This window comes from Boleophthalmus pectinirostris, unplaced genomic scaffold (genome assembly GCF_026225935.1).
Source record: "Boleophthalmus pectinirostris isolate CB_2022bp ecotype Guang Dong unplaced genomic scaffold, ASM2622593v1 HiC_scaffold_2, whole genome shotgun sequence".
Classification (NCBI taxonomy): domain Eukaryota; kingdom Metazoa; phylum Chordata; class Actinopteri; order Gobiiformes; family Gobiidae; genus Boleophthalmus; species Boleophthalmus pectinirostris.
This window is the reverse complement of record NW_026571152.1, coordinates 42,126,493-42,139,640: the sequence shown is the minus strand read 5'-3', so window position 1 is coordinate 42,139,640 and position 13,148 is coordinate 42,126,493. Positions and strand designations below refer to the sequence as shown.

Genomic DNA, 13,148 nt, shown 5'->3' with positions numbered 1-13,148 from the left:
ACTCTGAGCCGACCCGGTGCAGGACTCTGAGCCGACCCGGTGCAGGACTCTGAGCCGACCCGGTGCAGGACTCTGAGCGGACCCCGGTGCAGGACTCTGAGCGGACCCCGGTGCAGGACTCTGAGCGGACCCCGGTGCAGGACTCTGAGCGGACCCCGGTGCAGGACTCTGAGCCGACCCGGTGCAGGACTCTGAGCCGACCCGGTGTGATCACATATCGCGCTGTTGAGCCGATATACTGCACCACAGGAGAAATTCCCAAACCGCGACAGCCCTAAACGAGATCCCTCCACAACCAGGTCCATCCATAACCTCGCAGACCTCATCAGCCGACTCAAATGTTCTTAAGGCCAGTTTACGGTCCAGCGTCAAATCGTCTGCGTCACAATGCGGAGAGTCTGCATCGACACGTACCCCCTACACAGAGTGCGCTCATGCACCTCCGAAATGTTCTAACTACGCATCAAAATGACGCAGACGACAGAAGAGGCGACGCAGACGACAAGAGCTGTGATTGGTCTTTTCTACCACTGCACTACAAACATTTCCTGTACTCGGCTTTTCTTTTTCAGTACATATTGAGTAATAATGTGTTTAATGAAGCTTTGCGCATATTAGGGACGGGCATTCGATGAAATTTTCTTAATCGATCGTTGGGAGAATTAACGATCGATTAATTAATGTTTTTATATTAAAATGATCATCATTATTATTACTATCTGCACTAATCTGCATAAATAAATTCAACTTTACGACATATAAACTGTAACGACTCTAGAGCCAAAATCAGCCCGTTTGACATTATAATGTGTTTAATTCAGTTTTGTTCAAATCTCACAGAAACAAAACTTAAAACCACATCACTAATTTACATAAACTAAGTGAAGATAAAACTCCAGCTCTTGTGTCGCTGATGTGGTTCAATTTGTGTTGGATTAAAAGACATGACTCAGGTGAATACAGGTCAGTGTGACCAGATTTGTGTTTGTCAAAACCAGGACAGCGTACGGGGGGAGGGGGGCGGGGCCTCGTCATCCACATTGAGCGACTCTCACCTGGAAAAACCTTTTCCCACTGGACACAGAAACATATGTGCTGCTTTATCCACTGTGCACATGGACTCACACTTGTCCCAACGCAACGGAAAGTGTGGAATTTCTTGTACAAATCCTGGTTAAATCCACATTTGTGCTTCGGTTCGTTACAGACTGACCCACTGTTTGTGTCTCGCTCCTTCTGATGCAGAGACACATGTACACACCTGTTTGGTCACGACACACACAAACATACATTCAGTTTGTCCATTAAAATGAACGTAATCGATGAAATTCTTAATGATCAATTATCGATTAATCGACTAATCATGCCCATCCCTAGCGCAAGTGTGTTTACATTTTACAGAAATGAAACTTAAAACCGCATGACTCATTTGCATAAACTAAGCCTCAAAAAAACAGCTCACTCCTTGTGTCCTGATGTGGTTCAGTTTCTGTTGGACTTAAAAAGGACACGACTCAGTGGAACATGAGTGTTTTTCTGTGACAGAGGGGTGTTGTACTAATGGTGAGTCTGTTCTGTGCGTCTATCGCATTAGAGATGGTTCATGTTAAACTTTTCAGACATTACACGTCTGCAGGTCCCACATAGACTGTATATATGTATGGACAGATATCGTCGCCCCCTAGCGTTTTGGCGGTGAATTACTTCGCGGTGCACAGACCTCGATGCAGATGCATAAATCAAAAACGATGGCGGCGGTGCGCGACACAGAACTATACTTCACCCTTTACTCCCACAGACAAACCAAAGCACTGGACCTTTGGGAGACCGAGCCCTTTCACGTCCGCCTCCGCCCTCTGGAACTTTCTCTCCTCCTTCACATCAGAAACTCAAACTCACCAAACACCTTCAAAACATTACTCAAACTCACCTTTTCCTCAGAGTCTACACCGCCCACACACGACCGCTCCTCGTTACTGTTTTGTCTGTCCTGTCCTTGTTTTGGTCTGACTTTTCTGTGAAGTGTCTCTTTGTTACTGTGAAAAGCTCTGTGTAAAACCGATTATTATCATCACCTCTTTCTATTATTAAACCATTTTTTAAATCAAATCAATATTGCAGGTAACGAAGAACAAAATGTAAAATGAAAAAAGTAAAAATAAAGTTTGTAGCTTAACTTTTCTGGTGGAGGCTCCGTCAGATGCTTTTCTTCATGGAGATTGTCTGGAATCTTTCACAGTGTGGCTTTAAACCTTTCTGTCTCCACGGAGACCAAACCAGACAGAAGAACAGAATCCGTCTGTCATTCGTTCATTCATTTTTCAATATAAAACCAAAAATAAGAAAAAAAAAAAAAAAACCAACAGTTTTCTTCATTATTTGTCTCCAAAACCAAAATGAAAAAACAGATAATGATTCGTTTTTTTCAGTTTTCGATTTTGTGTTTAAATGAAAAGTGACTTCGGACTTTTGCTCCGCATACGGACTGAACCAGGACTGATCCAAGTCCGGGACCAGAGCGGGACCAGACTGAGACCGAGACTGAGAACAGGACTGAGACCGGGACCAGACCGAAAATGAGACTGGGACTGAGACCGGGACCAGAACCAGATCGAAACTGAGACCACGACTGAGACCAGGACCAGACCGAGACTGAGACCAGGACCAGACCGAGACTGAGACCAGGGCTGACACCGGGACCAGACCGAAAATGAGACTGGGACTGAGACCGGGACCAGAACGAAACTGAGACCACGACTGAGACCGGGACCAGACCGAAAATGAGACTGGGACTGAGACCGGGACCAGACCGAGACCATGACATGAAAACTGTTGTTTTTTCATTTTATTTTTGGTTTTATATTGGAAAAATGAATGAACGAATGATACACGGATTTTACAGGCCAGATCTGTGGAGAGGCGACCCCAATCACAGTCAGAATGTCTGTTTTTTTAGGTATTTTTGAGCTCTAAAAACACCTGTAATTGAATAAATTGAATAAAAGTAGAGCTGTTTAATGTCACAGTGTGGAACATTCCAGGCAGAGCAATGAAATATCCATAAAAACAAGCAGGTGATGGACCCTCCACCAGAAAAGTTACACAGTGCACCTTTTAAAGAACCTCTAAGAACCATAATCTGAACGTGGTTGTTTTGTTTTCCTGCAGGTTCCAAGGCTCTGGATTACTCCAACGGGATCTTTGACTGTCAGTCGCCCACCTCCCCGTTCATGGGCAGCCTGCGCGCCCTGCACCTCCTGGAGGACCTGAGGAACGTCCTGGAGCTGATGGAGGTGGAGGAGAGGGAGAGTCTGAGGTGCCAGATCCCAGACTCCACGGCGGACAGTCTGGTGGAGTGGCTGCAGGGGCACATGGTGAGATCCAGGGACCTTTTGTCTAGGGCAGGGGCGGCTGAACTGTTTGACTCGTGGGCCACAAAAGGTTCTAGAATTTGATGGAAGGGCCGGACCAGGAGCAAATGGATGGAGTTTTTTGGTAATCCACCTCATAAAACAACTCCACTCCTCTTTACAGAAGGGTTGAGGTGTCAATACAGCGTAATCTGAATGCAGCATAATGCGCCGCACCTCAACAAAGGTGACTGTATCTAAAGTGCGCCATCTATTGGTAAACACCAGAATTGCAGGGAAAATAAAACATTAATGAGGTCTTTCTATTATTATCATTATTTTTATTTATTCAAGTTCGGCGGGCCGGATTGAAAAGATTAAAGAGCCGCACGTAGTTTTCCCACCCCTGGTCTAGAGTGTCCAGACGTCCCTGTTGACCCGGGACAGTCCCAGTTTTGAGCTTGTGTCCCCTGTCCCAGCAGATTTATACAAAACCACTGATTTGACCCAGTTTTAGACAAGAAATGTCCCAGGTGTCACTTTTTTGACCAATTTTACATCTGTCAACAGTAAAGAGAAAAGCACATTGACATTTGTTTAGGTAAAGTAAAAGTCAGGCTGGCGCCACCTAGTGCCTCCACTCAATTTCATTTCTCTCCAGTGACTAGGTCAGGAATCAGAAAACACTAGATGGTTTACAAGAACCCTGGAAGCTGTAAACCGCACACCGACCAATAAACAAAGCAGTTGAGATGGATGTAGACGAAGACAGACATTCTGTGTTGGCAACGATTCCTGAGATCGAGGATTTAAAGCCGGAACAAAGACAATGTTTGGTGAATTTTGTCTCGGGGAAAGACGTTATTGTTCTTCTTCCTACGGGATTTGGAGCATTACATACGTCACGACCAAACAGCAGCGATTGGTTAAATAAAAAAAGTCCCCGCCTCCCGTCGAGTGAACGAATCCTAATGCTGCGAGGTCACACGGTTTACACCAAGTGAAACTGGCTGATGAATTAGGCCATTAAAATACAGAAAAGCTGCTTAAAAATGACCAAAACACGAAGAAAATGTGATTATACTGACTCACATGTTTGTCATGTCTTGTTTATTTGCACTTCAGCTTCAAAGTCTTTTCAGTCTGTTCAAAATGTCACTGATATGAACATGACAATAAATGTTTTACCAAATGACGCTTAAAGCATTTTGTCATGTCAGTCTTGTTATTATGTAGAATATCGTAATATCATGAGCTTTCCCATGGTATCACAATAAATATATATATAAATCATTACATATAAAATCATTATACAAACTGACCCTGAAGGTGCTTAACAAAAAGCCCAAACACTGGCACCACTGTGAAATTTTAAAGAAACATCAACTTTTTAACTTTGAAAATTTTATCAATTTTAATCATCTTAAATTATTTTTTAAGTGTCTTAACTGTGATACACAACTGTACTCAGAATTTGCCAGGACCATAAACTGTTGACACAGAGCGAACACAAGAGGAGCTACTAGTGGTGACTGTGTTGTTCTTAGGTACAGGACGACTCTTGGTCAGTGTCTTTCTCTTTTAAAGGGGCCAGTCTGTGGAACGGTTTACCAGCTGAATTAAAATTGGAAACCAATAACAACAAATATAAAAGAAAATCTGAATTTATGTATGTTTCCAATCAAAAATGCATCCACTGAAAATGTACTGTATATATTTTATCTGTATGTAACTTATGTGTCTTGTATTCTCTGTTTTTATGCACAGAGTTTATATTTTTATATGGACAGGTGTTGAAAACTAAAACACTGAAAGCAAAACATCTGGCTTGTCTAATGTGATTGTGATGTCCTTAATAAAAATAAATACAATTAAAAATATCTTACCATGAAGTTCACACACCCCTAATGTCGAATATGAGTCAGTATGGTCACATTTGCTTTGTGTTTTGGTCATTTTTAAGCAGCTTTTCTGTATTTTACTGAAACAAATGATAATTTGGGATCAGATTGGTCAAAAATGGAGACACCCGGGACATTTCTCGTAAAAATCTGGGACAAATCTGTGTTTTTTTTTTTTGTATAAATCTGCTGGGACAGGGGGACACAGGCTCAAAACTGAGACTGTCCCGTGTAAATCGACGTCTGCTCACTTTACTCCACACAGATCTTTAAAACTTTTCTGGCAGTATTTTCTCATGTGTGCTTTGTGTCACCATGGAAACTTCTAAACCCATAGATATACATACACAACACCCCCAGCGTGACGTCAGTGCAAAGCGTCAATCGATCGTCTCGCATCTTGTAGTTTTACGAAGTCTTTTTTTTAAGTTTCATCCACAACGTCTATTTGATCTCAGATGTTTTTGTACATTTGTAAACAGAACACTGCGTCATCTTTTCTATTTGTGAATCTGTCGTCGTCAGCGTCTCGATTCGCTCGTCCGCCGATTCCCCTCCGCACATCTGGTTTAGATTCTGTTTGGAGCTCTCTCTGCCTCCGCCTGCCTGTTTGTGTCGCTCATAAAAAACGCCACATAAGCTCCACTGTGCCCCCGACGCCGCCGCTAAATGCAGTTTTTGTGAATGAAACAGTGATGGGACGGATGCCAGAGAAATGCCAGGCGCTCGGTGTAATGCTGCGGCTCGGGGCTCGGGGCACGGCCATGTACGGGCCTGTTTGTGCAGTTTTCTACGGAAGTACAGATGTGCCAGAAGTTTTGAATTTGAATATTGCACGATGAATGAAATAATTTGAATAAAAAAAACAACAAGCAGGAACATGTGATAGGTGGGTGTGATTTTACATGACTTTTTAGACAAAATTCAATATGAGAAATTCTGGTAAAAAAAAAAATTCAAGTTGAGAAATTCAAGTTGAGAAATTCAAGTTGAGAAATTCAAGTTGAGAAATTCAAGTTGAGAAATTCAGATAAGAAAAAAATTCAAGTTGGGAAATTCAGATAAGAAAAAAATTCAAGTTGAGAAATTCAGATAAGAAAAAAATTCAAGTTGGGAAATTCAGATAAGAAAAAAATTCAAGTTGGGAAATTGAGATAAGAAAAAAAATTCAAGTTGGGAAATTCAGGGTATGATTTTACAGGACTTTTCAGACAAAATTCAATATGAGAAATTCAGGTAAAAAAGAAAAAAAATTCAAGTTGAGAAATTCAGATAAGAAAAAAATTCAAGTTGAGAAATTCAGGTAAAAAAGAAAAAAATTCAAGTTGAGAAATTCAAGTTGAGAAATTCAGATAAGAAAAAAATTCAATTTGAGAAATTCAGGTAAAAAAAAGAAAAAAAAATTCAAGCTGAGAAATTCAATTTCCAAATTTCTTTCTATTCTGAATTTTACTTACTGAAATTTCAAGTGTACTTTTTCAATGTTTCAAATTCAAAATAAAAATGTCACCTTTCTGCCTTGGCATCGTGGATAATTAATGAACTAAACACAGGATCTTTGGGTTTGAACAGTGTTTTTTCTTTGGATGCAAATGGAGCAGATGGTCACGACTGATAATTAGATTCCATAAAATGAAAATCATAAAAGAAAATTTCAAATAACCTGCAGGATTTAAGAGTCAAACCATGCAAATGTGTGTGATTCTTGAACCTGGGCCAGAACATCACAGACGAGTTTCAGCACATTTCTGATCCAAAACTCCCAACACAGTTTTGTTTCCTGGAGAATATTTTTTGCCAGTGTAATCTCAAATCTCAAAATATCTAAAATGACACTAAATTTGGTGATGCAGAATCGATATCGTACGCTGCTATTATGTGTTTGGTGCCTTTATTGAATTATTTTGTGACAGTGCAACGATTTTTATGTTTGTTCAGAGAGGAAAAGTGTTTATGCCAATTCCAATTCCAATCCAACTTTATTTTTACAGCACATTTTACCAACACAAAGTCTCTAAAGTGCTGCACAATATAAATTAACACATAAAATTAAATAAAGCATAAAATAAATACATAAGCAAGTGAATAAAAAAACATGAAAAAACATAAAAACTGTGAAAAAAACATTTAAAAATCCCCATTAAAAATATAACTTGACATATTTATTGTTTTTTTTTAAAGGTGCACTGCTCAACTTTTCTGCTGGAGGGTTCAGTATCTAGTCGTCTCCATGGAGATGTTATTGCTTTGGCTGGAATGTTCCGTAGTATGACTTTAAATACATCCAATCCCATTTATTCATTAGTTTTCTGTTATTTCTGTTGTTCAAAAACACAATAATTGCTTCTGCGAACACAGGCGACTCTCCACAGATCCTTGCGATGGACGGGTTTAATCTATACTGTGGAACATTCTGGACAAAGCGGTTTCCACGGAGACCCTCCAGTAGAAATGTTACACAGTGCATCTTTAATGGTTATTCCACATTGACTTTTAAGTAAGTTTAACAAAAAAATACTGTTGTTAAAATGTATTTGGCAGAGATGAACCGATCCAGCTTTTTCACTTCCGATACCGATACTGATACCAGAACAGAGACAGAGATAGCAGCATTTATTTAATTTAAACACGAATAAAATTAGACAAAAGTGATCCAAATGTGTTATGTTGCTGTCGTTTCTCATGTAACTTCACAACAACTTTGTGTAAATAAAAGTTAAAACATCGACACTTTTAGTAGCAATTATCTTATTACATCAATGTACATGTCCAGGATATCGATATTTAGAAGCCGATATCCAATCCAGCTATTTTAAGTCCGAATCGGCGCTGATATCCGATACCCTGGTATTTAGTTGCAATATTTAGATTATCGCAGGTTTCGCCATGTTGCGATTGGGCTTAGGACGGATATCGAAATTTTCATGACCAAAATAATTGTGATTAACGATTATGTCACGATAATTATGAAATGCAACTTTATTTGTACAGCACATTTTACCAACACAAAGTCTCCAAAGTGCTGCACAATATAAATGAACACATAAAATAAAATAAATACATAAGCAAGTTAATAAAAAAACATTAAAAACATTAAAAAAACACAAATATATATATAAAAAACTCAGGATGTAAAGATATCCAGCTCTCATGGTACGATATTTATTGCGATATTTTAGAGGGCTGATATAATTGTAGATAGGACACTTTTTTGCATTTAAAATACCTTGACAAGATTTTTGTGTGAATTATTTCCGTCATAATCCCAAGAATTCAAGTAAAAAACATATTTCTTCATGTTGTCTGCGCTGAAATGAATCATGGGAAATGTAGTTCCCGATGTTTATAAGCTGTTGCTACTATAAAACCTGCATTTAAGCAAAGAAACTTGTGATTTGATATTACTGTGAGACTTTTAACGATACGATATCACAATATTTTGGTTATTGTTACATCCCTTTAAAAAATATAACTTGACATATTTATTGTTTTAAAGCTGGAATGTGCAACCTTTCTGGTGTTGCGATGATAACGGCCAAGATAATTGCGATTAACGATTATGTCACGATAATGTCACGATAATTATGAAAGTTGCTGACGGTTAAAAAATATTATTGATTTGAATAATTAGAATTTATTATGAATCGTTTCCATATTTAAACAACTTTTATAGTGTTGTGTTTTGTTTGTGAAAGTGAAAACAAAAATGATCTTGAAGAAAATCTCATGGAGGAGTAATTTTTCGATTATCACGATTATGTAAAATGTCCCTGATCGTGATAATATCGTATCGTGAGACGTGTATCGAGTATCGTGATGTGATTCTCGGCTCCAGTGTTTTATTTTCTGGAGCTCGTCCTCAGTTCAAGTTCTTGTGTGTTGTTTTTCTTCACAGTCTAACGGACACATCTCCCTGAGCGCAGGAGACCACTACCAGGAACGACTCGGCAGACTGGAGAGCGACAAGGAGTCTCTGGTGCTTCAGGTCGGGACAAAAGAAAAACTAATAATAATTACGTTTGTTCATTTTTTTTTTCAACGGATTAATATTTGTGATTGAAATATTTTAAAGTAACTGTCAGTGTGAAAGAAATGTCCGGAAAATGGAGCAGAAAATACACATGATGACTTTTCTCTCTGCTCCTTTTCATTTATTTCTCGTCTGTTTAAAGGTGCATTGTGTAACTTTTTATTGTCTATATTTACTTCAGCAAAATATAAAACTTCAAAATGTGACACTACTACTACTACTACTATTACTACTACTACTATTACTACTACTACTACTACTACTACTTTAAATAATGACATAAAATTCATAAAAAAGAGAGAGATACAGGACTATATTAATATAATACTCCCTACAACTCACCCTTATGTAACAGATAATACTCCCTACAACTGTACAACAACTCACCCTTATGTAACAGATAATACTCCCTACAACTGTACAATTCACCCTTATGTAACAGATAATACTCCCTACAACAGTACAACAATTCACCTTTATGTATCAGATAATAATCCCTACAATTTGCCTTTATGTGACATATAATACTCCCTACAATTGTACAACAGCTCACCTTTAGGTAACAGATAATACTCCCTACAACAGTACAACAACTCACCCTTATGGAACAGATAATACTCCCTACAACAGTACAACAACTCACCCTTATGGAACAGATAATACTCCCTACAACAGTACAACAACTCACCCTTATGGAACAGATAATAATCCCTACAATTTGCCTTTATGTAACAGATAATACTCCCTACGAGATATGTTTGTACTATAATTTTTTAAATGTTTTTTTTACTTGTACATTTACATTTGTCTCTCGCTACTTTTGCTATTTATTTATAATTTATTTTTACCATTTCTATTGTTTCTCTTTGTTATTATCTTGTGATGTCTGAGCTCCTGTGTCCAAATCATTTCCCTCGTGGATCAGTAAAGTTTGTCTAAATCTGAGTCTGAGTTTGTTTTTGTTCACTTCAGGTCAGTGTGTTGACGGACCAGGTGGAAGCTCAGGGGGAAAAAATCCGAGACCTGGATTTGTGTTTGGAGGAACATCGAGAGAAACTCAACGCCACAGAAGAAATGCTGCAGCAGGTCGGTCCACGAAACGAAAAGAGAAGAGATTTCACTGATCAATAATATTAAAATTAAACACACCTGAGCAGACGGTCTCTTCTACACAAGGGACGAAACTGAAATTTGTCGTCATAAAAATAATTATGATGAAGGATGCAGTTTACTGTTTAATGCAGACACTTTTGAACCTGAGTCTCACCTCTGACTCAGGTAAATTCTTGATCAAAATCACTACATTTCCTCTTTAAATAGTTTATAAAAACATCTGCAAAATACTTTTAAAAAACGGAACATTCCCGTTTACGTGACTTAAATTGTGATGCCGAACTGAACCAGGACTGAACCAGGACTGAACCAGGACTGAACCAGGACCGAACCAGGACCGAACCAGGACCGAACCAGGACCGAACCAGGACCGAACCAGGACCGAACTGGTCTCAATCCTGGTCTGGTCCCGGTCTCGAGCCTGGTCTCAATCCTGATCTTGTCTTGGTCTGGTCCTGGTCTCAGTATTAAACCAGGACTGAACCAGGACTGAGTGTCAGGACGGGTCCAGAGGTGCACCTACGTAGACTGTCGGGTGATCGGGACTCAGACTGGGACTGGGACCGGGACTGGGACCGGGACTGAGACCGGGACTGAGACCGGGACTGAGACCGGGACTGAGACCGGGACTGAGACCGGGACTGAGACCGGGACTCGGACCGGGACTCGGACCGGGACTCGGACCGGGACTCGGACCGGGACTCGGACCGGGACTCGGACCGGGACTCGGACCGGGACTCGGACCGGGACTCAGACCGGGATCAGGACTGAGACCGGTTTAGTCTTGGATAAGTCCTGTTTTTTTAGTCCTGTTTTAATACTGGTTGAGTCTGTCTTATCTCATTCTCGTTGATTCAGTCTCGTGTTTCGACTTGTGGAAAGTATCTCGTTCCACCCCAATAAACGAAAATATACCACGACCTACATGTATGTCTATGGCAGAATGTTCAGCAGTTACCATGGGGACACAACACGACACAAGCAAATGCAGTCAGATAAGTTTTTAGACAGTCTGAAAACTAAAAAACACACAAAAATGTATTTAAAGAGCAGATTTTCAGGAGCCTGTCCTCTAAACCCCGTCTCGTGTTTTGTTTTCAGGAGCTTTTGTGCAGAACGACTCTGGAGACTCAGAAGTTGGAGCTGATCTCTGAAGTGTCGAACCTCAAACTCAAGTTAAACTCCATCGAGAAGGAGCGGCTGGACTTCGACGAGAGGTTCAGGGACAGTGAGGTATTTACACGAGGCTTTACTGAGTCTTTTCACCATCCCTTTTTCGATTATTAAAAAAAACACTTATACTTCAGCTGCTCCACTTTTAATCACTTCCTGTCTGTAGCAGGTAAAGTTTTGACTCTTTTTTTTTTGGAATTAGTCTGCAGATTTTTAGACATGCACCATCTTTTTTAAGAATACCAGAGACAAACTTTGTATTTATTTCAATAAAGGGTCTCATATTACACGATTTTCTGATCTTTAATGTTCTAATGTCGTTTCTTCATCACAAACAGACCTGAAGTTGTGTTTTTTTTTTTTTCTTTTTTGAGTTCTTTTAAACAGAAAACCCTCCACTTTGTGATGTCATGTGGTGATACAGGAAGTGCTTCACTATGTTTTTAAACTCCATACACGTTCTCAAGAATCATTTGGACGATTTCAGCCCGGAATTATCAGTCTCTACTGAACTAAAGACAAAATAATAATAAAAAAATTTAGGTAAAAATATAATAAATCAAAATAAGGTAAAATAATAATAAATATTAGGTTAAATCATTTCCCTTGTGGATCAGTAAAGTTTGTCTAAGTCAAAAAGGAACTACCTCTTCATGACATCACAAGTTGGAACAGAACATTTTGACCCTTGGACAGTTACTCAAACATGTGAAAATAAAACACAATTCCAGGTCTGTTTTTGAGGATTTAACAGGATTATAACCTGACTCACAAAAGTCCATTTTGTGTAATATTTGACCTTAAATATTGAGTGATTTAATTTTGATATTATTTGTGTTTTTTATTTCTTGTGTAATGTCATTTTTTTTATTTTTTTTTTTAGGATTTGATTCTTGAGATCAACGAGCTGCGGTACAGAATCACAGACCTGGAGAGTGAAAAGTTACAATATGAGAAGAAACTTAAGTCGAATAAGGTAAAGACACTTTTACAAACTGTCCAATATTTTTTGCAAATTTGTCTCTATAGTCCAGAAAACAATGAACAATGATTAAAACCGATATATAATTTTTATTGAAGTTCATGTTTTACTCGTCCATGTTACATCACTCAAAACAACAACAACACTTCAGTTAACTTAATATTATTTTTAAAGTCCAATATTGCACAAAACTGACTCTTTTGAGCTTTTAGTCCAGGCATGTCCAAACTATGGCCCGGGGGACAAATGTGGCCCTTAGACATATTTTCCTTGGCCCTCAGACTTCCAGGTGAATTGGTCCAGATTACCTTGCATCAATTGAAAAATAGTTTTTTACTGCAAGTTTTTTCAAAAATCGACCTTGATAAAGCTACTATTTAATATTTAGTGTGTGGTTTTAAGGATCTTAGCGTGAATAAAGACTCATGGCTCATTCTAACCTGTTAAACATGCACATATTTTAATTATTCCCTGTACTGAGCATCAGTCTATGTCCCTCGATCGTCCCTCTGCTTCATCTGTGTTTAGATGTGTGGCTCTTAATGAAAAAAGTTTGGACACCCCTGTTTTAGTCCTGTTATAATGTTGCTACTTTCTCA

The 13,148-nt window shown here is 39.0% G+C and overlaps 1 protein-coding gene across 4 annotated transcripts in view; it reads left to right on the top strand.

Moving 5' to 3' along the window:
- Positions 1-13,148, top strand: part of ppfibp1b (PPFIA binding protein 1b) — an 85,526-nt gene that overhangs the window by 33,175 nt on the left and 39,203 nt on the right. For all 4 annotated transcript variants that reach the window (XM_055155126.1, XM_055155125.1, XM_055155124.1 and 1 more), the window contains exons 3-7: positions 3,169-3,374; positions 9,147-9,236; positions 10,254-10,367; positions 11,496-11,627; positions 12,451-12,543. In XM_055155126.1, the coding sequence (XP_055011101.1) occupies positions 3,169-3,374; positions 9,147-9,236; positions 10,254-10,367; positions 11,496-11,627; positions 12,451-12,543 (635 nt within the window). The remainder of the gene's footprint in view (positions 1-3,168; positions 3,375-9,146; positions 9,237-10,253; positions 10,368-11,495; positions 11,628-12,450; positions 12,544-13,148) is intronic.